We start from the raw sequence: 27,298 nt of genomic DNA, 5'->3' as shown, positions 1-27,298 counted from the left end.
AATGTATATAGTACTTATATTAGATATTATAAGTAATCTAGAGATGATTTAAAATACAAAGGAAGATGTAAGTTGGTTATATGTAAATACTGCATATAAGAGGCCTGATCATCTGAGAATTTTGTTACTTCTGGCTAGGGGTGGAGAATGGGGGGGGGTGGGAGTGGTGGGGGTGGTACTGTACCCGTTCCTCTGGGGATACCAAAAGACAACTGCACTGCTTTGTGTTCTTACATAGGATTATATCATTTTAAATTTGTATCAAATTCATTTTCTTCAAGTGTGAACTCTTAAAAGTTCTGTTACCTATAACTTCATTTTTTTAAAACAAAAATTTGTTTAAATGAAGCATTTGGCAGTCAGTGCAAAACTTGCTTATTTAGACAGTTAGTTGACTTACAGTTTGGTGCTAATGATTTTTAGCTTGAGTCCAATTCTTTCTTACCCTCATGTTATTTTAGTTTACTCACCTGATCAGAAGTAACCATTTCATGCATGTGTGCTTTCTAATTACTACTGAATAAAAGATGTGATTGGTTTAGTTTGAGTTCATCACCATTCTTAGAAAAATAACTCTTAAACTATAGAGGCTTGGACTCCTACCCTATTTGTGTCACATTTTGGCTAAATACATTGCCTCTTTGGGCCTCATTATTTAGTCAACAAATACTTATTGAGCATATACTTTGTGCCTGGTACTGTTCTAGGTGCTAGAGAAATTGACTGACATCTCTGCCCTCATGGTACTTACATTTTAGTGGTGAAAGATAGAGAATAAAAGGTAATAAGGTATATAATATGTTAGATGATGATCAATACTATAGAGAAAAAATGAAGTAAAATAGGTAGATAGAAGAGTATGGGGTAGAAGTTGAGGGGCTGCCATTTTAAATTTAGTAATCAGGGAGGCATCGACTGAGAAATGACATTTGGGTAAAAACATGAGGGAGGCAAGGAAGTGAGTAGCTTGGATATATATCAAAAGAACATTCCAGAGAGAAGAAACACCTAGTACAAAAGCCCTGAAGTGGGATAATTTCTGATTTAAGAAACTGTGAGGAGGCTGGTTCAGATGCAGTGGAGTGAGCAAAAGGAAGACTAGTAGTAGGCAGGGGAGGAGGTAGTGTGAGGTAATGTGGGCCACGTGGTATAGGTCTCTATAGAGCATTGTAAGGAATTTGGCTTTTACTCTGAAGTGAGAAGTCATTAGAGGATTTTAAATAGAAGATACCGCAATGAAAACCAAAATAAGCAAAAACCCCAAATAAGGAATAGTGTCTTTATAATTCTGACTGCTCTCTCTCTCTCGCTTTCGCTCTCGCTTGATCTCTCTCTCTTAATTTTTTATTATTTTAAAGCTGGCTGCTCTCTTGAGAATAACTGTAGAAAACCAAGGGCAAAATTAGGAGATCAGTTAGGGGGCTATTGTAATAATCCAGGTAGAAGATGGTGGGGACTTAGACTAAGATGCTAGCAGTATAGGTGATAAATGGTTTGATTTTGGATGTATTTTGTTGATGGTTTGGATGTGAAATGTGACAAAAAGTGTTGAAGATGACTCCATGGTTAGTAGTCTGAACAACTAAAAAGTTGGTTTGATACTGAGATGGAGAAGACTATGGGAGGTGTAGATTTGGTAGGGAAGATAAGGACTTTGATTTGGGACGAGTTTTGGTTTGAGATACCTAGTAGATATCCTAGTGGAGATGTCATAGTTATTTTCCTGTATGAGTTTAGGGGGGTGCTTTAGGCTATCAGTACCATTTAATGCTTTTAAATGTTATGAGATCAAATACCACTAAAACTGGGGAAATCTAAATAAAATAAAAGGGTACATTGTATTACTATCAATATCCTGGTTGTGATAATAATAATTTTGTGAGATGTTATCATAGGGAGAAACTGGGCAAAGAGTGCACGGGATCTCTTATAGTATTTCTTACAGCTGCATGTGAATCTGCAATTGTCTCTAAATTTTAAAAAAAATTCAATTTTAAAAAAGTCATGGAGCTATATGAGAAATATATACAGTAGAGATAGCGAAAGGGCAAGACCCACAGACTTAGCTCTGGGGAATTACACAATAAAAGGTTAAGGAAATAAGAAGGAACCAACAAAGGAAACTAAGAAGTTATGGCCAATAATATGGGAGGAAAACCAGGGAACTATCAGTGTCCTGGGAACCCAAATTACCCTATCGTAAAATGTGTGTACTAACTTGTTTTAGAGTTCTGGGGTTCTATTATTCAGTATTGATTATACCTGTATGTCATAATTTATTCTTATGAGAAGATGAATTTAGAATGCCACATTTCCTTATCCCTAGTAGCAGAAATAGGGAATCCTGACCGTGAGAAATTAAAATGTCATACTCCTAGGCATGTTTAATTCTCTGCATGTATTCTTGCAAAATTCTCTTGCATTTCTATAAAAGAAGATAACTAGGTAGTGCTTCCCCAATTCTGTACTATAGAACTAATGTCCATAATTTACAAATGGTCTTGGAGAAAAAGTTCCCGTGGTCAAATAAGTTTAGGAAATGCAAGTTAAAGTTCAATAGATTATTCAATATGGGATTTTTTTCCATGCTGTATGTGGCCTGTGAATGAGAATAGTTATTTGAACTTGGAATTTTTTTCCTTCAGTACTTCTAAACTTCTTGACATTAATCTCTATAGAATATGTGTAGAATGTTCATCTAGCTTTATCATTCCTCAGATTTTCTTAATTGGGAAATTAAAAAGTTGTTGTATCAATTGCTACTTAGGAAGGACTCCTAGATATTTCATTCATGATCATTAATCATTTGTAAGGTTGAATTTATAACTATTGCTGAGAGGTAAGTCTTCATAGTTTTAGAAATTATATTAGGAAAAATGGTATCTCATTATTATGTTTGTAAAATCTAAGAAATGCAAAACAGTGATAGACCAGTCATTAGCCTATTCTGTTTCTGATAATAACTGCAAGGGATATTTTTGTTGCAGAGTATGGTTATGGTTACCTAACAGGATTTCACACCAAGAGGCTTAAGAATCTCTCATCATTATTTCTAACTTATATCTGTAACTTCTTATACTTAGCTTATCAACCTATTCACTTACCTGCTTGAGACTATTTCAAGCCTTTTATTATCTGTTAAGTAGTTTCTTTTGTTTTTTGAGTTGAAGTCTCACTCTGTTGCTCAGGCTGGATTGCAGTGACATGCTCACGGTCACTGCAGCCTCGATCTGCTGGGTTCTGGCGATCCTTCTGCCTCATTGGTCCAAGTAGCTGGAACTACAGGCAAGTGCCACCACACCCAGCTAACTTTTTGATTTATCGTGGAGATGAGGTCTCCCCAAGTTGCTTGGGCTGGTCTCAAACCCGTAAGCTCAGGCAATCCTCTCACCTCGGCCTCCCAAAGCGCTGGGATTATAGGCGTGAGCCACTGCCACCCCCCTCACGGCCTAGTAGTTTCTTATTTTGTAAAGTTTAATTCCTTATTAAATGGCTTCAGGAGATCTTTCTTGATAACTGAGATTAGGAGATTTGATACCCAGCTCCACATTAACCTTCTCAGACCCTTAAAGGAATAGTATGGTATAGTGACTTAAGGCACAGACTCTGCTGTTTGGAGTTCCTGCCCTGCTGCTTACTAGATGTGTGTGACTTTGGGTAGGTTACCTGACCTCTGTGCCCTAATTCCTCATTTGTAAAATGCAGATAACAAAAGTACCTACTCATAAGACATTAAGAGTATTAAAGGAATTAGTATATGTATATAGTACTTAGAAAGTGATTGTCACATAGGAAGCATTATACACATGTAAAATTACTGTTGTTATGTTCCTATTCTTCCTGGTTTATTTCTACACCTACATTTTATTCAGATGAATTTACCCTAATCTTCAGGCTGTTTTTTACTCTAACTTTCCTATACCATTTTACAAATCATTTCTCCCAACTTTTATTTCCTTACGCTTTTCTTTAGAGTTATTGTTGCAGTATTTACTTCATACCTTTAGATTTTTGGTGTATGAAGCTCATGAAACTTATATTTTTAGGGAATGTCTATGAATACTCCTTGGTTCATTTTAGTTATAACTGTCTTTTATAAATAGTATCGTCTATGGCCATACCACCCTGAACGCGCCCGATCTCGTCTGATCTCGGAAGCTGTAAATAGTATCAGTATTTCCCCTTAACTGATACTGCCTTCTACTTAAACCACATTATAGTTCATCTCATACTTTCAGCCCATTTCTCTGATTTTGAGATCCCTCTGCAGCCTCCCTCTTGTCACTTAAGTGTTTGACCACCTGGAAGAGCTTACTAACATCTACAAACATGGAGAGGCTACTTTGTATCTCCTTTTCTGTATCATTTATTAAAATATAGGATCCCACTATTTTTAATCCTCCACACTGACAAATATCTCCTTATCCATACCACTGTGAAGTATGGTATTCTGAAAGGAGGCAGTTTTGAAATAAGATAGTCCTAGGTTTAAATCCTAGTTTTGTATCTAACCAGCTCTGTAGCCTTGAGTAAATTACTTAATCTTGCAAACCTCAGCTTCCTCAGAGTGAAAGAACTATAATAATTCTTTGCAGGTAGCTGCAAAAAATAGAAATCATGTATAAAAACTGGTTAATTTATTAATTTAAATAATTTAGCTAAATATTTAGGTACTCAGTAAATACACACAGTTGTTGCTACTGCTGTTACTGCAGCTCCTGCTGCTGTTCCAGCTATTCTTGCTGCTAGTGCTGTTACAAGGATTACTGCTACTTCCTGATTACTGGAGACCCTGAGAACTACTTATCAGTGGAATCTTCTTATTGAGAATTTTTGTGGTAATAGATCTGCACTGTGGTTATTTGTAATTTTGACTTAAGAATTCACATCTTGCAGTACATTCCTCCAAACTGTTGGGTGAATGGCATCTTCTTGTGCTGTGAGGGAATCTTAAAATTCTTTAATGTCAGAATTGAGTGTAATTCTGGCTTTTCCTGTCTAAAGACTATGAATCAACACTGCCTTGTTCAAAATGAGTACAGAATCCTTTCTGTTTACAAGGAAAGTATTTCTTTTTAGCTTACAGAATCTCTTCTTTAAGGAAAACTTTTATTAATTACTACCAAGCATGTATTTCCAGAAATCTTGGCTACTTACCCAAAACTGCTAATTTTATGAAAATGTGTAATTGTACTAGTTAGCAGTAGTCAGGTAGCTGTTTCTTTAATAGAACTTTGAATGAATTTTTTAAAAATCTGCCTTTCTAAGATGTTAGAGATATTATAAGTCAATAATGAAATTATTTGTTTCCCCTCATCTCCATTTCCCCCCTTCCTTATCTTCTCCAGTATATCTACCTGGATAGGTTAATTATAACAGAGAAGTAAAAGGGATGTAAAATGTGTTTTACAGATGAAAATGTAAGCCAGGCTCGGTGGCTCAGCCTGTAATCCCACGCCTTTGGGAGGCTGAGGTGAGTGGATAGCCTGAGCCTGTGAGTTCAAGACCCGCCTGGGCAGGCGAGACCTCATTTCTACAATAAATCAAAAAATCAGCCGGGCGTGGTAGCGCATGCCTGTAATTCCGGCTACTCGGAAGCCTGAGGCGGAAGGATCGCTGGAGCCCAGCAGGTCGAGGCTGCGGTGGCCGGGAGCGGCCACTGCACTCCAGTCTAGGCGACAGAGTGAGACTCCAACTCAAAAAAAAAAAAAAAAGAAAATGTATATATTATCATTTATTAAATCCCCCTTATTTAATGAATTTTATACTTAGCACCAATAGTAACTACATGCCTCTTTCATAGTATGATCTAGATAACCTTTCCATGTATTCCCTGACATTGAAAGTTCATACTGTATGTGTGCAAGCCTGTGTCGGGTGTTGGAAATGGAAGTATGAATAAGACATGATTTATGCCACCAAGGTAATTACAGAATAAGGGAGTAAGAAATGTAGACACTGAATCCACATTTTCACAGGGCCACATGGTCAGCTGATTTCATAATCATTTAAGTTATTGATAGCATGTACATTATGATACATTATGTGATTTTTGTGAAATGCTAAACCAGAGGAGAATCTGGACCTATTCTCAAGGTAAAATGTCACTTCACTCTACCACTCTCAAACCAATAAGTTATTAATTATCGTTCGTAAATGCAAATAGTAAGTCCTTTTAGGAGCACAAAGGCAACCATTTTCTATAAATCTTACATTTTAATATATTATTTCTGTTTGAAAATATTTGCTTTCATTGAATCTGACCACTGAAGAACATTTAAGGGGTTATTCCATTATTTTCCTGTGAAATTCTGAAATTATGTGGAGGAACTATTGGCTTTGGTCATAATCCAAGTTATAGAGTTGTAAGATCAGGTTGCCTTCACTTCATGTATTTAACTTAGCAGAAATTTTAAAACTGATCTAATCTCTGAGTTCACTTTGGGCTTGTTTTCTTCTCCAACTTTTAAAATGTGACTGGGATTAGAGCTATTGGGCGTCATGTCCCCTAGTTCTCTCATCCTCCCATGGACATTAATATTTCAAACCAGATATATTTAGGAACTGTAAAGTAGTTGTTTTTCCTTTTCAAGGTAGATATAATGTATTTGCCTCTGGTATGTAATTGCAAGTTAGTAGGTAGAAGCTGTACATCAAACTGTTTACTGGCAGTTTGAACTTCTGCCTTTGATTTCTGGTAGGCAGAGAAGAATGAGATGGAAATGGAAAGTGAGATGGAAAGATAAATGAAACTTTAGTGTAGTCCTCTAATTAGGACAAAGTGTACCAACCTCTCCACCAGTGATTCTGAGATTACTACCATTTTTTTAGTCTCTTGGTCCTAAGGATAGTTGCTTAAAGATTACAAATTAAATATCCAAGGTATAACTCAATATTGCCAACAAAACAAAATAGAATACTAGTCTAGCTTTAAAATCTTATGCCTACATTGATGATCTTAATTTTTTCTTCACATTTTTACACACAAATGTTTTGATCTTTTTGATTCCTTGTCTCTGTCTTTATCTAGTTCTTTCTTCTGTCTATCTAGAATGATTTTTCGGCTCTATCTTTGCTAACTTTCAAGCAAATTCTGAGTAGGAAGATTGATTCCAGACTCTACACATGGCAGTAATAATAGCTAGCATTTACTGAACACATACAATGTGTCAGACACTCTTCTGAGTGTTTTGCATTTATGTACTCATTTCATTATCACAGATTTATGAGATGTGAGTTGTTATTGTCCTGATTTTATGGGTGGGACAACTGAGGTACAACTATGTTAAATAAGTTGCCTAAGGTCACACAGCTGTGAAATGGAGAGCACCAATTTAAATTCTGGCGGTCTGTCTTTAGTTTCTCTACTTGTACTTGTGGTTCCAAATATACTTCCTGTGTTGCTTATGATTGACCGAGGAACTGGATAGGACTAAACTTCAGTGTGATGCCCCCCTTACCAATGATATGACTAGCAGCAATTGACACAGTCAGCATTGGAACACTATCTAGCATCCCATCTTGGGGCAGTATTTCTATGATGTATGGTCACTAGAACATTTGATTAAAGAGTGGCTTAAATTGGTCTTTTAGTAAGATTAATTTGTCAGTGATTCACAGTCTGTTTTAGATTGGAAACCATTTAGAGGCAGAGAGATCAGTTAAGCTTTTGTACTTTTCCTGGCATGATCATAAGGGAGCCTGGTTCACAGAAGAGGAATCAGCTGTGTGGTCGTGCAGTGGAAATTTGAAGTAGAACCCATACATTTTATTTACTCCTGGCTCTGTTGCTTAATAGCTGTATTACTTTAGCATTTTTAGACCTCAGATTTATCATCTATAAAATAGGGGCAGTTGAATAATATAATCTCTTGGGACTCAAGTTTAACTCTAATATACTATGATATTTCTGAATTGAATGTCAGCTGTTTGAAAGATAATAAATATAATAAAAATGGAGGCATTATACTCTAGATGTTGATTTTGGAGTTATCTGAATGGAAGTGATAGTTTGAATTGTGCATAAGGGTGAGATACAAAAGAGTGAGCAGGTCTCAGTGGTAAATATTTTCACATGAATGTTCTATAAGCATCACAAATTCAGTATGTCCAACACTGATTTTATTTTTCCTGTAAAATATACCTTTCCCCCCCCCTCTGAATTTCCTATCTTCATTAATCTCTTACCACTCAAGGCGCAGATATTTGGAGGATCATATTTGTTCTCATTTACCTTAATCCAGTGGATACTTATATTTTATTTGTTTTAACTTGTTTATCATTTCCCTAAACCTTCCTTTTCTCCACTGGCACTGCTGCTGTTTTAGTTGAGACAATCTTTAACTGTTTCTTAACTAGACTCTAACTGAAGCCTGACTTCTACTAATACTTACACTTCTCTTTTTGATACACAAATTTGAGTGTACTTTCCTATTAGCCTTATAGTGAAGTTCTGAGCATGAAAGCTTCAGCATGCCAATCAAGATCTTCCCTGGAAAGACCGTTGCTCTCTCCTCAATTTCATTTTTGATTCTTAAACTTTGTGCTCTACATTTCAGTGATAGGAGACCACTGATGTTCTCATATCATTCTCATCTTGCTTCGTACTTCTTTGCTTTTGCTCTGTCTTGAATCTCTTGGCTCTCCTTCCCCTGTTAATTCCTGCTCTTCCTGCAAAACCAAGACCACTGGATAACACAAGTCCATTATATTATTTTCACTACTTCCTTGCATTGTGGTTTAGTCCTTCATGGTGGCGTAGTCCTTTGTGGCACTGCGTCATTTAGAAGTCGCTTTTCTAAAACTTTTCAGAGTTCTTTAAACATTTGCTTTCATGTGTTTTCTGGAAGACTTAGCACAGTACCTGATAATGTTTAGCTCAGGCACCCTTTTCACACATCAAATGATTAGAAATGGTACATTTGATATTTTACTGTTATTTCTTAGTCTGATGATTACGGTCTTTAATTTAGTCCTGAATGTCTAAGTGGAAGGTTTTGAAAACTGGTTGACTTTACTACTGGTTTGTTGTCTAGCCTCTTCAGCTTTACAGATACTCTTAAATTGGAGATTACATTTTTAACATCAGCATTGAAATTGTGTACTTTTAAATGTTATTGGAAAGAAAGAAATGTGGGCTGGCTATGGTGGCTCACACTGTAATTTCAGCACTTTAGGAGGCCAGGGTGGAGGATGGCTTGAGGCCAGAAGTTTGAGACCAGACAAGGCAACATAGTGAGACCCTATCTCTACAAAAAAATAAAATAAATTAGCCAAGTGTGGTAGTGCCTGTAGTCCTAGCTACTTGGGATGGCAAAGTGGAAGGATCTCTTGATCCTAGGAGTTCAAGGCTTGCAGTAAGCCAAGATCACACCACTGCACTCCAGCCTGGGTGATAAAGTGAGACCCTGTCTCTAAGAAAAAGCAAAAGAAGAAAAAAAAGAATGTGGCCTAGTTGAAATGATATGAATATTTTTCCCCTTACAGCTCATCCTCTTACCCCATGGTATGTTTATAGTGTGAATGAAACTTGAAAGGAACATGCTACTGTAAGTGAACCAGAATATTCATTTTATGTGTGGATTGGTTATACTACCTGCAGAAATATTCAAATAGGGCCACTTATTTCATTTTAGACTTTAGAGGGAAAGGTTTATCCTTTATAATATCACAAAGATCTACTTCAGTAGGTTTTCATGAGGAGAAATATAACTTAATTACAATCTTGATGACTAATGATGTTACAGTTGATCATCAGCCATTCCTTCTGCTCTCTGCATTGAAATCTTAGTGTTTGTTCTAAATACTACACTACATTTTTTCTATAAAAAAATTACTGCAACATTCACAGGCAAAAATTATAATTACCTAATGGCAGGTCATCAGCTCCGAACTTTGAGCTTAGCAAATTTCACTGTCTTCTACCAAAGCAATTGAATATCTCAGCTGATAACTATTTCAGCAAGTATCTTTAATGAATACAAATTACAGGTAAGAAAATTTTCTTGTTTTCTAAAAGTGTTAATGATGTTTTAGTAGTTGTAGTTCAATTTATTAATTTTAAAGTATACTTTTATAGTTAAAAATTTTAGTGTTTATTTTCATGATGAATTTATAACTCAGTGAAACTTATAGTGTGCTTTGCTGAATTTATTTTATTTGTTTTTCTAAATGTTTTCATTAATTATTATAATTTGTTCCCAAAGAGAATATTAGTATGGTAAAAGGTGCAAAACAAGATTAGAATCATAGGCTTCATAGACTAGCATTAAGAAATGCTAGTTGTTTCAATAACTTACTATGTTCTCACCTAACAGTTTCTTAGCCAGAAAAATTAAGAGTAATAAAAACCTGTGTCACCATCCTCCAGTGCAGAGAGTTTAAGAGGACTCAGTTTCCTCAATTGAAATGTTAGCAATAATTAAACATACATAACAGCTATTATTTTAATTGTTGCATAAAATTAATTCATTATAATAGCCATATGTGAAAATGATTAGCATGGTAATATTTTAAAGTAAGAATATAAGGTTTTACTTTGTTACAACAGTAAACTGAGAGGGAAAAGTCTTTTATAAAATATTTAAACTGCTTTGTCACCAATTTGATTCATAGTTTTTAAAACTGAATTTAAAATTGAATACTTATAAATAAAAATCAGTTGTAATATACAAATTTATTTCAAGATTTTATTTATTTGATGTTTACTTTTTGCATAGGCTAATTTTTCATGTTTTCTCATTACTTTGTACATATTCTTTTAAAACTGTTATTTTCCCTTATACTTCATTAAAGCAATGAAGTTGTACTGTATACTTGATATATTTATGAATATTGTTGTCGACAATTAAATACTGAAGACAGTTACAAAAATCTTTACTTCAAGAAAAGATTGATGTTTGTGTATTTTGTCAGTTTTGTACACATTTTATTCATTTTTTAAACTTTTAATTTTTTTATTTTGTTATACAATTCAGGGTTAGGTATACAAATGATCATTATGCAGGTACCCTTGTTGAAGAGGTGTGCCCCTCTTCCCCAGGCAGACTCCCACTACTACCAGTCCTGCTTCCCCGCCCCCCTCCCAGCAGTTTCCCACTACTACCAATCCTTTTCTTATAGAATTTTGTTTTATTCATTTTTAATTTGTTTAACAAATTAGTTGTAAGTTATTGTAATACACTACCAATATAGTGGTTCTACAAAAAAAGGGCATAGTCTATTTTAAGTTATTTGCAATTTTGTGTAATAACGTAAATATAGATAATTTTGCAGTTTATTACTATTAATATCTAGTAAAACATTAGCATTTATAGCCCTAAGTTTAAAAATATGCCCTGAAAGAATGGTAAAGAAGGATGATGTTTGCCAACTCTGCATTTCATTAACTACCCATGAGAATAACTTTTAGGATGGTTGGCATTTCTATCCTATTAGATATCTTTATTATTGTCAATGAAATTTAAGGCAAGATAGTTGTTGCTTATGTTGCTTATGTTAAACATATTATTATTTAGGTATCCAGAATAGGTTAATTTTAATATATATTAAGGTGGCATTATTATATTGAACTTCACAATAGTTAAAATCTTTTTCAATTTTAAGTCCTATAATAGTGAATATTGATTTATATTACTTATATAAGCATATAACCTGCTTTTATGTGTGAAAGAGTAATTCTTTTTTGAAACTGTTTTACTAATGTCTTTTATTTTAAATTGTGCTTAGCAACAAAGAGAATACTTTTTAAGTGCCCTTGTTTTTTTAGAGAAGGAAATAACATGTTTTAAATAACATTTATTGTGTAATAGCATTATTAATATTAATAACATTTATTGAATCTGCTGTTTATTCTCATACATTTTATTTTTACCTTAAAATATTTACATAGGTCCATTTGCTATTGCAATATAAAATGTTCATTGGTTTCAATTTACATTTTAATTATTTTAGGCATGCAAAAAAGAACTTTCATGTTTTACTATCATAAACATAAATAAAACATTAAACAATTATTTTGTTTTTAAGATTAAAAAATGAAACTTCCACCAAGAAGCAAGAACCTGTATCTAAGGTAAAGTTTATTTTATTTCATGCTTTAAGGGTTTATACATTTGAAAGTATTATTTGTGTGATTTAAAAAATTTTTTTCAATTTCAGTATGCATACATCAATAATAACTGGTATGTTATCAGGAAGAAAAAAATGAAATTTAAAAATTTTAATTGGATATAAAGATATCTAACCCTAAGTAAAATTGTAAGGTGTTTTTATTTTGACAAAGACATTATATATTTTACTTGCCTGTTATTTATTTCCACTAGTGACTAATGGAGATAATTTATGAATGAAAAATTCTGAAATCAGTAAAACCTCAATTATTTGACACATTGGAAAATTAATCTTTCCACATGTTTTAACTTTTTCTGATATTTAAATTGTCAAAAAGTTTTAATTAATTTTTAAAATAGAAATATTTTGAATATATAATAAATATGTTTCAGCTATCTTAAACAGGTATGATGAATATAAGACTCAGAATTATAAATGTTATTTACTGGACAGTCTAATAGTTGAGTGTAGAAATAGTTTTGCTCAAGTATTTGCTTTCTTTTTTTTTTTTTTGAGTTGGAGTCTCACTCTGTCGCCCAGACTATAGTGCAGTGGCCGCTCCCAGCTACCGCAGCCTCGACCTGCTGGGCTCCAGCAATCCTTCCGCTTCAGCCTTCTGAGTAGCAGGAACTATAGGCGCGCACTACCATGCCCAGCTCATTTTGATTTATTGTAGAGATGAGGTCTTGCCAAGTTGCCCAGGTGGGTCACGAACCCACGGGCTCAGGCAATCCACTCACCTCAGCCTCCCAAGCGTGGGATTACAGGCTGAGTCACCGAGCCTGGCTTGCTTTCTTGATGTCAACTTATTTTGATAACACTTAATATTATTTGCCTCTTTTTTAGTATAATGAAGTGAGGCAGGTTTGACATTTACTTTTTGAGCACAATTTAATAAGTGAAATCGAGGCAGAAGTAGCAGTCTTCTTCCAAGCAGCTATTATACCATGGAAAGTTTTCTTTTGTTTCAGAATTTTTATTTTTTGAATCAGGGTCTCACTCTGTCACCCAGGCTGGAATACAATGGCATGACCATAGGTCACCACAGTCTGCAACTCCTGGGCTCAAGTGATTCTCCTGCTTCAGCCTCCCGAATGGCTGGGACTACAGGTGTGTGCCAACACACCTGGCTAATTTTTTTATTTTTTGTAGAGACAAAGTCTCAATATGTTGCCCAGGCTGTTCTTGAACTCCTGGGCTGAAGCAATCCTCCTGCCTCATCCGCCCAAAGTGTTGGGATTACAGGTGTGAACCACCATGTCTTACCTATTTTCTTTTGTTTAAAAGTTTTTCACTACAAATAAATCTTTAATACACAGAATTTTTGTTGTTGTTGTTTATGTTTCTTTTTGTGAGTTTTGGTAGTTTGTGGTTTTCAAAGAATTGGCATAATTTGTCTTAGATGTTGAGCTCTATAATCATATATTTAGAGTTGTTTATGGTATTCCTTATTATCCTTTTAATGTCTAGGGGATAGGTAATGATAACGCCTCATTCATTCCTGATATTGATGATTTATATGTTTTTAAAAAAATCTATTATGGTCATATATTTTACTTTTATATATGTTATGAAGACAAAATTCAGTGTTACAATTTTGCTTTAGGCAGTTGTTTTGTAGAGCAATTAAGAATATAAAAAATTAACTTTGTATTCACCTTCATTTTATTATTTTCTATGTTCTTTTTTTATGCTATTTTCTGTTTTCTATGCTCTTCATTTCTGTTTCTACTACATTTACATTAAAAATTCCCCTGGCCGGGGATATGATGATGTAGCAAATATGGCAGGTATATACAGTATTGTATAAGCCAGTATTTTCTACTTAAAATAAGTATGACAAATTTGTACTTTTCTTAACTCATAATCATAATTTAACATGAAAAATGTAGCATCTGTGAATTTCAATGTGATCATCTTTTTTAGTATTTTATACAGCATATATAAAGAGGCAGAAGAATTCTTAATGAATAAATGGAATATTTTTGTCTGTTCTAAACACATTAAAATCACACATAGATACCCAATGGACATCAAGGTCAGATGCAATCAAGACACTTTGCTCACAAATTGTAGATATTTATCAAGTATTAAAAGATACGATATCAAATGATAAAATGCATTATACTGAAATTGAAAGGACATTGGTACAAGTAGATTACAAATTTTCATGCAGATTATCTATCTGTATGGAATGGTATTTTGAACCAAGTAGACGTTAAAGCTTTGCAATCAGAAAACACGACTGTATGCACAGCTATATGTTAAATAAAAGGCCTGTTGTTTTCATTTGCTTACAAGAAAATGAAAGTAATCTTGAAAGTATATTGTAAATATATTTTGAAAGTATATTTTAGCAAGAGATGTGCATAGTTTCTCAACTTTGAAAATAAATAAAAAAGAAAAATAAATCAAGAATACATGAATCACTAGGTGAAGAATATCAATAGTTATGAGGAAAATGCTTATCAATAGAAATTAAGATTATAAATTCTGTATTTTAAATAGAGATGTGAAAAATTGAATGAAATACATCCGGATTTTGAATTTTTTAAACTAGAGAAATGTTATTTTCTAAAATACATCTGATTTACAAAAAGCAGCGACTGAACTGACATTTAAATATTCTGACAATTTACATCTCTAGAAATTTCTTGTGAAGTCCTTTAAAGCAGCATATGATATCAGTAACTTGTAATATAAAATCAAGATTGTGTTTAGAGCTTCTAAACCTTATGAATAGATTTTGCTTAGTGTAATCTTATACAGATGTGAAAATGGTATTCATAATTTGTTGCATTGTGGCATCCTGCAAAAAAAGTTTTAGTAAACTGAAGTTAATTTAAAAAAAATTTTTTTTTTTGAGGTGGAGTCTCACTCCATCTCTCAGGCTGGAGTGCAGTGGTACACTTATGGTCACCCCAGCGTTGACCTGCTGGGCTCCAGTGATCCTTCTGCCTCAGCCTTCCAAGTAGATGGAACTACAGGCGCATGCTACTGTGCCCGGCTAATTTTTAAAAAATTTATTGTAGAGATGAGGTCTCACCAAGTTGCCCAGGCTGATCTCGAACCTGTGGGCTCAGGCAATCCACTCTCCTCAGCCTCTCAAATTGCTGGGATTACAGGCTCAGCCACCAAGCCCGGCCAATTTAAAATATTTTAAGATTGTCACTTAATCAAGATAAATTGTCAAACATGGCAGTTTGCTCATTTGAAAACAAGATAAGAAAGGACTAGCTTTTAAAATGTATTGTTGATGTGTTAGCCTCCATCAAAGGCAGGAAAGTAAAATTATGTTTTTAGCAGAAATAAAATGTTTAAACTTAAATTGTATTGTGAGTTTCAATTCACTTATTTTTAATTTTTCAAGATTTTTTTGGACTACTATGATGTTCTGGGAAAAAATGTAAAAACATAGGCACGCACTTTTTTCTTTTGCCTCAGGCTCTAGTGGTCCTGTTTGCTGAATCATGAACTTCTTTTTTCTTGGTTTACCCACTGTTTTGATGAGCTGTGTCCTCCACTAGCTTCCTCAGAAGGAATGCATTTTTTTTTAGTCCTTGCATATCTAAAAATACATTTACTTGAATGATAGGTTGAAGTACATAGAAAACAATTTTCATGCAGTTTAAAAAAATACTGTTTTACTGTTTTCTTATCCAGTAGTGTTTTTATTAAGTCTGATGCAAGTTTTGCTGCAGTTTCTTGGTATTTTGATTACTTTGTTCTTTTGGGAAACTTGAGTAATCATCTCTGTCTCTGGTGTTTTGAAATTTTATAATATAGTTTCTCACCATCCTTTCTTCATTCATTATGGTAGGCATTTGACAAGCCTTTGCGGTTTAGAGCTTTCTGTTTGGAGAAAGTTTTCTTATATTACTTCTTTAATAAATTTTCACTTTTACTTTTTCTTTTCTCTTCTTTTAGAAACTACTGTTGTTCTGACACTGATCCTCCTGCATCAACTCTTATTTGTATGGTATTTTCTTTCTTGCCTTCTATCTTTTTTGTTTCAATCTTTTTGAAAATATACTTTTAAACTTACTTATTTTGGTTGTCATATTTATAATCTTTTTTTAAAGTGGGGTCTCACTCTTGTCACTTAGGCTGGAGTTCAGTGGCATGATCACAGCTTACTGCAGCCTCAACCTCCTGCGCTCAGGTGATCCTTCTGCCTCAACCTCCAGAGTAGCTAGGACTATAGACGTGAGCCATCGTGCCTGAATAATTTTTTAAAATTTTTTATATTTTTTGTATAAAGTTGTAAAAAATTTTTTGAGTTGAAGTTTCACTCTGTCACTCAGGTTGGAGTGCAGTGGCACGCTCCGGGTTACCACAGCCTCGACCTGCTAGGCTCAGGCAATCCTTCCGCCTCTGCCTTCCAAGTAGCCAGAAGTACAGGCGTGCATTGCCACACCCAGCTAATTTTTTGATTTATTGTAGAGACAAGGTCTCACCATGTTGCCCTGGCTAGTCTCGAACCCGTGGGTTCAGGCAATCCTCTCGCCTCGGCTGTCCAAAGTGCTGGAATTATAAACTTGAGCCACCATGCCAAAAATAAAGATTTTTATCTTTAAAAATCTCACTTTGTTGCCCAGGTTGGTGTCAGACTTACAGCCTCAAGTGATCCTCATGCCTCAGTCTTCTAAAGTGCTGGGATGGCAGGCGTGAGCCACCGTTCCTGTCCCCCATGTTTGTAATTTTGAAGAGTACTTTAATTTTTTATTTGTCCTCCAATTGTTCTGTTGTATAGTTTTTTTTGTTATTGTTTAATGGGTATAATAACATTTCTTTTGGGAGATACTAAATAAATACATTTTTTATTTTGTTCCCAACAGTGTTTCTGATGTCTCCAAGCTACACTCTTATTATTTGCCACTTATTTATTTATTTAGGTCTTTTTTATGTTAAAGAATGTCTTTGGTTGTGTGGTGATCCTTGGCTTCCCAAAAGTAATTAAAGAATGAGACTGTGTGTTTGGATGGGGGACAGGGTTGGCTTGTATAGCTATATAGGTTTTGTACTGCAGAACTCCAATGGACACCTTTTATATATATCCCTTTTGTAGTCTCAAAATTATTGATGTTTGCCATATTACAACCATATTAGAAAATAAAATTGTGGTATTTAAAAAGTACATATTGTCAAAAATAACAAAAAAAGTTAACATAAATAACATTATTTTTTCTGATAAATATTTTCCAAAACAAAAGAAATCTAGTGTAAAGATTGGCATTGTTTTATACTTTTGCATATCTTTTAAACCTTGAGCTTAATAGAAGACTGGATTCTTATGTCTCTGAACTTTATTAGGTGTTTTGGTTGAAATATCTGAAAAATATACGGTCTCACTTAAAACTTTAATAATCTTTTCAGATAACTGAGATTAATCTTTGATCCCACAGCAAACCTAAACAAGTGGAAGTTTTCTTTGTTTGACTCCATATCACTGACCTCTTTTATACTTTGTTACATCAAAATCTATTTGTCTGTTTTACACTTTAAATGGATTTTTTTATCCATACATGATTTGAAACATTGTACCTTGGTCATTTGGAAAATACTGACTCAGTGAGTGATATAGATCTTCCAAACACTGACACATTTAATTATATAATATCAAGCAATCACTTTCATTAATATTAGCATTAATCTAATCACTGATGGATATGAATTTTCCCAAAGAATAATTTTTGCTTGATTTTATTACTGGCAACAAATACTGTCAGCCGTTTTTCTTGATGTGACAGGCTCACTGTCAATTTTCAAGAAAATATCTACTAAATACCCAAGTCTAAATGTCCAGTTTGACAGTCTTTTTTTTGTTTGTTTTTGAGCTAGAGTCTTGCTCTGTCACCAATGTTGGAGTGCAGTGATGTGGTCATAGCTCACTGCAGTCTCAAATTCCTGGGCTTAAGCGATCCTCCCACCTCAGCTTCCTGAGTAGGTGGAACTACAGGCACACATCACCATACCTGGCTAATTTTTTTATTTTTGTAGAGACAGGGTCAAGTTATATTTTCCAGGCTGGTCTCGAACTCCTGACCTCAAGTGATCCTCCCACCTTACAGTCATTCTATAAAGTGAAATTTTTGTTCTATTAAAAAAAAAGCTCACAACTCAATTACAGATCCAAATATTTTCAGTATGCAACAATAGCGCTTTAGGCATACTTTCCATTTTGTCACACAAAATATTAAAACAAATATAAGCTCATAGATTGAGGTTTAATAAAGTTTTACTGTGCAAGTGTGGTGGTGAAAAACACAATGACTACTAGTACAGTTTGAATTTGGTGCCACTGCCTTGATTCATGTTAAGGTGCCAACATTTTTACTTACTATATTTTTGTTTTGTCTTGTTTGAGACAAGAACTTGCTCAGCCACCCAAGCACAATCAAAGCTCACTGCAGCCTCAAATTACAGGGCTCTAATGATCCTCTTGTTCCTACTTCCCAAACAGCTAGGGCTACAGACATGCGCTACCATGCCCAGCTAATGTCTTTATTTTTTGTAGTGAAGGAATCTTGACCTCTTGACCTCAAATGATTTTCCTGCCTTGGCCTCCGAAAATGCTGGGATTACAGGCATGAGTCATCACACCAGGCCTCACTACTATTTTTACAATGAGTTGTGACCTCACATACCTCCTGAAAGTGACTTGGATTCCCCAATTGTCCATGAATCACACTTGAGAACTGTTAACATGAATTAAAATGTGAAGATTTCCTCCTGGATTTGTACTCTACAACCTGCACAATCTGCAAGGGAATCATTTATACTTCAGTGTAGGAAATCAGGTGCTGACCTGACTGATTCTTTGTTGAGGAGGATGCTCTTAAAATATTTATGGAAAATCTTTTTTTGGGGACTGATAATTTTCTCCAGAGAGGAATGTTTTAGATTCTAGCAAAGGGTGGTAGGATGAAGGGTGAGTCCTCTGGCTGCTGGCAGTCTGGGAACCGGAGATTGTGGGCCCCTCTGTTCAGTTGGTATGTGGACTTTTACTAAGTCTTCCTGTTTTCTTTAAGTGCCTCATGCCTGCCTTTTGCTGTTCCCAGAGTTCACAAATCTAGACTGTCTCCAGTTGAGAAAGCTAACCTTTAGCCTCTTTGGTAGGGGAAGGGAGGGTTATTTTTGTGTGAGTTGGGAAGAAGGAGCATTTCATTTTCCCAGCAATCCCTGTCCTTCATTTTTATCTTTTATGTATTAATGCTACATATTGTACTGGCTTCCTCCAAATGCCAGACGTTTTAGGTTCTCTGGGCAAATTGACTCTCCACCACTGGCATTTCATCGTAACTTCCTCCATACTGCTGAATGAATTACCAGTCCTCTAACCCAGCCATCCCCAACCTTTTTGGCAACAGGGATTGGTTTTGTGGAAGACAATTTTTCTACAGACCTGGATTGGGGGGAGGGAATGTGCAGTCAAACCTCTCTGCTAATGTTAATCTGTATTTGCAGCTTCTCCCCATCTCTGTCTGATATCAGTACCTTGGCTCCATCTCAGATCATCAGGCATTAGATTCTCTTAAGGAGAACGAGCCTACATCTCTCACATTTGCAGTTCACAGTAGACTTCGCGCTTCTTTGAGAATCTAATACTGCCACTGATCTGACAGCAGATCAAGCGCCACTCAGTGTTGCCCACCTCCTTCTGTGCCATCTGTTTCCTAACAGTACACAGACCCATATGGGTTCACTGCCTGGGGGTTAGGGACCCCTGCTGTAACCACTTTCCATCTTTAAAAAATTTATTGAAACCTCTTTAGCAATTAGTATGCTTTGGTGTTTTCTTGGTCTTTATGAGTGAAAATCTTTTATTTTTTTGGCTTCATTTTAGCAGGGTTTTGGGAGGAAAAGTAGATAAATATGTGTGATTAATATTCTATTACCAATTTCATAGACTTGAGTCAATCTACTATAGTGGTTAATAGCTAGATCTATATTTGAACCTTTACCACTTATTGTGATAAGTGGTTCTTTACTTAACCTACTCGTTAAGTTAACCTTTCTTGTTTGTAAACATAGTGTTTATAATATTTACATAAAGATGAAATGAGATAGTTAATGTAAAGTTCTTAACATAATTGCCTTATGCATCGATATGGTCAATAACTGGCAACTGATATAACTGTTAGGCTGGCCTCTGGCTTCTTGAGGTTTTACTGTATTCTTTCCTCTTCATAAAACATTTGAAATAAGCAGAATATTTCTTTAACATATCTATTGTTTCATATTCTTGGTTAGATAGTGGGAGGGTTATCATGGATCTAAATATGAAATCATAAATTCAGAAATACTTTAAGTATCTGTACTTAATATGTTTATATAAGATACTGTAGATTCATCTTATTATTCAAATTTGAGTTTTTTATTCAAGTAATTTTAATTATGACCCACATTTGAAATAGAGATTAAGAAAAGTAAGTGTTAATATAACTAGGTAATTGCTTCTTGACCTTGATTCAGAAACTTTTGGTAAACTGAAATTCTTACAGGTTTAAAAAAATGTAATTCTTCTTTTAATTATGAGAATTATTGTAGTACATCCTTTGTATTTAAAAAAAAATTTTTTTTGTTATATTATGTCGGCCACTTAAGTTCCTTTTATCCAGAAAGTTTAGTATAGTAAAATGGTTTCCTTTAAGCTTAACCATGAATGTAATAGCAAAGTATTATTAATCATTTCAGGAAATTGCAAGCCCCAATACGATTGAAGGAGGAGCATCAAATTCTGAAAGGTAAATATAAGGAAAAACAGAATCTCTTGAATTTCCATTATATAATAACTCTTGAGCTGTATTATTTTCAGTTACTTGGTAAAGGGTTATTTGAATTTTTGTATATAGTATTACTTTCTTTTTTTTTTTTTTTTGAGTTGGAGTCTCACTCTGTCACCCAGACTGGAGTACAGTGGCCGCTCCCAGCCACCACAGCCTCGACCTGCTGGGCTCCAGCGATCCTTCCGCCTCAGCCTTCCGAGTAGCCGGAATTACAGGTGTGCGCTAACACGCCCGGCTGATTTTTTTTGATTTATTGTAGAGATGAGGTCTCGCTGCCCAGGCGGGTCTCGAACCCGCGGGCTCAGGCAATCCACTCACCTCAGCCTCCCAAAGGCGCGGGATTACAGGCTGAGCCACCGAGCCCGGCTTAGTATTACTTTCAGTAATGGCTTTTAAGTAAAATAAAAATTTTAAATATTAATTCAACAGAAATATACTCCAGATCCTTGGATTTTAAATCTTTTAAACATATAGAGTATATTTTATAAGTTTCTAAATTTTTAAAAACATACTTACTAGTAACTAAAATGTTAACAGATTTTATTTGCACCTATTAAATGAAAACAGTTACAAGATGCTTCATGTTACAAGAAGGGGACAATTACTGCAAAGTGATAATCTTAAGATTTATTTATTTATTTATTTATTTATTTATTGTAGAAATGAGGTCTCGCCAAGTTGCCCAGGCGGGTCTCAAACCCGAGGGCTCAGGCAGTCTACTCACCTCAGCCTCCCAAAGCATAGAATTACAGGCTGAGCCACCGAGCCCAGCTAAGATTTTTTTTAAAAACATTTTCAAAAAGCTGTAAGACTGCTTCTGTGGTGAGATTTCAATATAAAAGTCTCAAAATTCAGAGATTTTTTTTTAAATTTTAGTGCTTAGGCGGAACACTAAGGAATACAAGGTGTTTCGCAATCCTTTTTAGCAAAAGAGAATCCCAACATTCTAATTAGAACTTTATTCCAGATAAAGGTAATGTTATTTTGTCCTTTAAGTAATTTTCCTCATTTCTATCTTTATACTATATATTTTACAGTGGATTACTTGGAAATCTGTTGAGATTAATAATCTCTTGCCCCTAAAAAGCAAATTATGGAATAGGTTCTTATGAAAGTATTTCTTCGACTTCACTAGTAAAGTTACCAAGCCCTTTCTTCACCTAGCATTTTTTCTAGAGTTCTAGGGGTAAAGTTAACAAAAATTCAACTAAGGAGTTAGCAAATGCAGACCAGTTAGTCATCTCTATGCATTTTCTGTAAATTGTAGTTAGTGCAATATAATCTGAACAAAAATAAGAACTATACAAATTTGAAATGAGAAAATTATTATTTTTTGTTATGATATAATTGACCAATAAGATTCAAGAAATGAGTAACGATTAAAATTTATGAGAGTGTTAACTAAAGTAGGTTGGTGTAAAAATCAGAATCTTTCTAATATACTAGTAACATTATTACAAAATATAATGGACATATTCATTCACATAACAAAAATGAGAAATGTGCAGGACCTAAATGAAGAAAAGCAAAAATTTGCTGTGACAGAAAATTAATAGATTAACTTGGATGATAGATTATTTTATAAATTAATTTGTAGATTTAATAAAAATTTATGGGATTTATTAAATAATATATTTAGTCATTCCTCTGTTATTGGATATTAGGTTGTTTCTATACCTTTTTAAACACTTTTAGTGAGCATCCTTGACACATATCTTTTACATTTTTAAACTCTGAAATTATGGAGAAGAATTGTAGAATGTAAGTGATTTATTCTACTAGATAATAAAGTACAATGTTAATAATTGTTCAAGCTGTGTACTGTTAACCTAGAAATAGTCTAAAGACAGATCAGTAGAATGAAATAAATGAGATAAATAACCTTATACAAATAATAATTTAGTAAATAATAAATGACCATTTGAAAAATGTTGCTAGGAAATTTGTGCATTCATTGGACAGATGCGTAAGTTTCAAGTGGATTAAATGTAAGAAATAAAGTATATATAATCATTAAATTTATTTTTGGTATAATAAGCATCCTTACTTAGATCTAGATACATGACTGGAGATCTTGGAAATCTTCTGTTTTTATTATTTTGTGATTTGCTGAATAGTTTCTGTTAATATACCAGAATCAGAGTAAACATAGAAACACACACACATAAATATATATGTATACAAACATATGTACAAGCACATAGATATGTATATATGTAGTATATTTACATGGTTTTTTTTTAGGCATGTGTTTATGTTTTTTGAATTAGGATATTAAAAATTAGGAAAATGTTTGTGAATGCTTATCTGATTTTGTATAGGAAAAGACATTTTAATAAGAATATATATAAATCATAAAATAAACATCTTTTCAAATATAGTTTTTATTTTAAGTAGTTACAAATTCATAAGAACTCTCTTAAATTTTAACTAAAAATAGGCAAGAGATATGAACAGATGAAAACAATGACAGCCAGAACTAAAACCAGTCGATAGATTTCCCAGGTCTCCTTTTAATATGTGACTCCAGGGTTTCTCAGAATCTTACGTAAGAAATTGGCCTCTTCCTAAATTGTAACATCATGGCAAGGACTGGGGACTTGGATTTGCTTTCCTTTTTGGTGAGCAATTATACCTTGACCTTTGTTACTTTTTAGAGCATGTCTGTATTTTGATAATGATTAAAAGCATTGTTTTATGAAGGAATAGATAATAAATGGCTTTATGTTTTCAGTAAACAAGATAAAGTTGCTTCTTCAGAAGAAAAAAATGGAGGTGATGCAAATTCATTTGAAGTGTCATCAGCAACAAAAAGTAAAGAAAGCATAGAATCAGTTTCAGATAAGGAAAATGATACCTGTCTTACAGACCTGGAAACTTGTTCAAAGAAAATCTTCAGTTGTGATTCGAATATTGGTGCAGATAAAGTGGAGAAGGAAAAGCAAACACAGCATGTTTGTCAGGAAATGGAGTTGAAGATCTGCCAAAGTTCAGAAAATATAATTTCATGTGATCAGATTAAAGATCACAGCTCCAGTGAGACAAGGCTTTCTTCGAAGAATCTGCGGTTAATATCAGGTGATGTTAGCATTGCTCAGTTTTTGAGACAAAGAGATGAGCCTGAATCTGTTAGTTCTGATGTTAGTGAGCAAGGCAGTGCTCATTTGGAACCTCTGACTCCCTCAGAGGTACTTGAATATGAAGCCACAGAGATTCTTCAGAAAGGCAGTGGTGATCAGTCACCTTCAGCCAAGATGGATGAAGTAGTATCTGATCAAACAGATGACTTTCCTGGAGGAAATAACCCTAGCACAACAGAAACAGCAATAGACCCAGCAGAAGAAAAAGAAAGAAGTTGAAATCAGTCATTCTAAGTTTTAGTGTACCAATGGTAAGAACAGTTGGAACAGTGCTATGAGGTGAACTCACTAGTGCTGTTATAGAGCTCAGAAACAGAAAAATGTGAGGGAGGTATCATATACTTTGCCTATAGGTTCAACCTAGGTTATTAAACAAATTGATTCACCAAATATAGCATGACTGGTATTGATTTCCAAAAAGTTTTAAAAACATGAACAAGATTTTAATGAAGGTTAAGTTTGCACTGGAAAGGTCTCATTTCAGTTTTTCAGGATATGGGAATTGATTGCTGATAAGAATTGATTAAAAGAATATTAATTACATTAATAACACTTTTCAAAGTTCCATCAGTCCTATGCTAAAATCCTTATTACCCATATCTTATTTTTAGTTAATTCAGAGGAAGAGATTTGGAAATCATGTACCTTTTGGGAATAATTGATTTAAAATAATGACTGATTGGCATTGTTAATGAAAGTTTATTTTGAGTATGATGCTGCTAAATGGAGCATGCTTAGAGTGCTAAATTGATTTAATGACAATTTGGATGAACATAAACTTAATTTTGGATTTAATGTAACATTCCAATCTGTCAAAAGCATGTAAACAGAATATTTGAATCTATGTACCTCCATACAAGTGTTAGCCTACCAGGCTGTAAGCTTACCTTAATTAAACTTTCAGTGAAAGTGAAATTATTAAAATATAAATTTATATTTGTGCTTTTTTGTTAGTGTGTAAGCTGTGCAGAAATTCCTTGATGTACTAGTTGTATAAAGTAAAAACCCATTGTTGAAACTCCTGTAGGTATTATGCTTTTAATATTGCTTTAATTATCTTCTTTAGAAATAGAAATGGTCTGGAAGCCAAACCAAAGTATGGTGTAATGTAGATATTGTAAAGCAGTAAACTGAAAACATGTTATGGCATGTATTCAGTTATGTTTAAGTGACTTTTCTTTAATTATGAAATAGAAACTTCAAATGGGACCTAAAGCAGTGATGTAAAATATTGGTTTTGGGAATTTAGTCTAATTTATCCATATGATGGCTGCTAAATTCATTTTTTCCATTTTTTAAAATCATCTACAAAATAATAGATATAGAAATGAATAATACAAAGAACAGTAGTTTGCTTTGAAGTACTAATATACTTTTATTTAAAATGCTACATTTTTACTTCTTTAAATGTGCTTTGAATTCCTAAATTTTGTTTCACTGAATGTTAAATGTTTATGGCTATTAAAATTCTGCTGTATATAATAGTTTTTGAGTAAATATTTCCAATAAAAATCTGTCCCTGAATAATTTTATTTTTCAAATCACTGCTTGATCCAGATTACCTTTGGTGCCTTTAGAAATTGAATACTTGTTCAAAGAAATCTCATGTTAAAGTTAATGGTAGGATTTTATTATGTGTTATATAACTGATACATGATTTACTTTAAATTAGGACTTAATGTGCAGGGGATAATATTGCTAATATTTACATAGAATAGATTTGATTTATAAATTCTTTCACTTCAAGATAAATACAGTTTAATACCATACTTTTCTGTCTGCTCAGCAACTTAAAGATGCTAGAGGTAAAATATATTATTGTGCTATTTTCTTAAATATTTGGGGAAGGGAAACTAATATTTTCATCTTTCCTGCTCCCAAGAAAAGATAGGGAGAGAGGGACCCATTAGCTGTCATCTTTCATTTTGTTGAAATGTAAATCTATACCAGGGAAGATTTTTGGAATAATATAAACCTTAGAAGAGCAGAGAGTAAAATATCTGTCTATGTAAGGTTCACTTTCTGAGTCTCATTTAATTCATTGCCAAGCCTATATGTTACATGATGCTACAGAACTGTAGAGCACTGTGCCAAAATGAATCTCTAAGCTATGCTGTGCCAAAGCAAATCTCTAAGTGATACCATAATTCATTCCTTTTGAGCTTTGAATAGTTCCTAGTCCTGCCCCTATGTGCCTTTAGAGTCTTGGTATTCAAAATAACTGATCAGTAAACTGTTTGTACCTATCCACCATGAGAAAAGGAACCTATATCATTTGAAATAAGAATTGTACTTGGTAATATAGGTGATTTACATTCTCACACATCTCCGTTAATCATCTCCAGTGAGGAACAAACAATTTTGATAGGTTACCCAAACCATTGGTAGCAGTTCTTTAGAGAAGTGTCAGGAAACTATCTTCAGGGCCAGATAGTAAGTAATTGTGAGCCATGTGGTTGCAGTGATTCAACTCTGTTGTGTACCATGAAGGAAACTGTAGATAATGTACAAATGATGAACCTGTTACCTGTTTGTTTTCCAATAAAGCATTATTTACAAAAATAGGATAATGGCTGGAGTTGGCCCATGGAACTATAGTTTGCCTACCTTTGCTTTGGAGTGCTTAAACCAAAACAACAACAACAACAAAAAACCAGTGATGCACTCTAGAGACTGACTAAAAATTAAGTTATGAACCTTAGCATGTTATAGGTCCCTGTAACTAACAATAGAATTGTGATTGATTATACTTGCAGTTAAGAAGCATTGTATGTATTGGACAAAAGCACTTTTAATTTATATTGAAAATCTGAATACTATATTTATTTGTGTCATTTCTTCCTCTTTGCATCTCTCCAGTGTTATAGGGAAAAAACTTCAATTTTCTTTCACTCCATGAGTTTTATAAGAATGAATCTAAAACACTTGTTAACAGGAACTAACAAGGTATGCTTTGTTCTGGCTATAGGTAAAAAGAAGAGGAAACCAAATTGTCTAAGGTTAAAGGCTAGATTTGAACCCAGTTTGATTTGATTCTAAAGTTATTGTTTTTCCAGCACACCTATTGTTCCTAGCATTTATACTGAATAGTCTCTTAAAATAACAATTTTTTTTTTGCAAATAATCCTCCTATTGATGGTACTAATTGTAGTTTTATTTATTATTCTACAGTGACTATATGCATATGGAATAACTATAATAACTTCTTTTTTTTTTTTGAGTTGGAGTCTCGCTCTGTCGCCCAGACTGGAGTGCAGT

General features: G+C 33.9%; 1 protein-coding gene across 4 annotated transcripts in view; it reads left to right on the top strand.

Moving 5' to 3' along the window:
• ZNF280D (zinc finger protein 280D) overlaps positions 1–25,567 on the top strand; it is a 111,198-nt gene extending 85,631 nt beyond the window's left edge. For 3 of the 4 annotated variants that reach the window (XM_021718239.1, XM_008073296.2, XM_008073230.2), the window contains 3 exons: positions 12,028–12,073; positions 20,809–20,858; positions 23,635–24,259. In XM_021718239.1, coding sequence (XP_021573914.1) covers positions 12,028–12,073; positions 20,809–20,858; positions 23,635–24,259 — 721 coding nt within the window. Of the gene's footprint in view, positions 1–12,027; positions 12,074–20,808; positions 20,859–23,634 lie in introns of all 4 variants that reach the window. The other variant, XM_008073166.2, reaches the window with a different exon arrangement.
• Positions 25,568–27,298: the final 1,731 nt, after the last annotated feature.

The sequence above is a fragment of the Carlito syrichta genome, unplaced genomic scaffold, assembly GCF_000164805.1.
Source record: "Carlito syrichta isolate Samal-C Ts95f unplaced genomic scaffold, Tarsius_syrichta-2.0.1 Scaffold35222, whole genome shotgun sequence".
NCBI classification, from domain to species: domain Eukaryota; kingdom Metazoa; phylum Chordata; class Mammalia; order Primates; family Tarsiidae; genus Carlito; species Carlito syrichta.
This window is presented reverse-complemented; position numbering and strand designations above follow the sequence as displayed.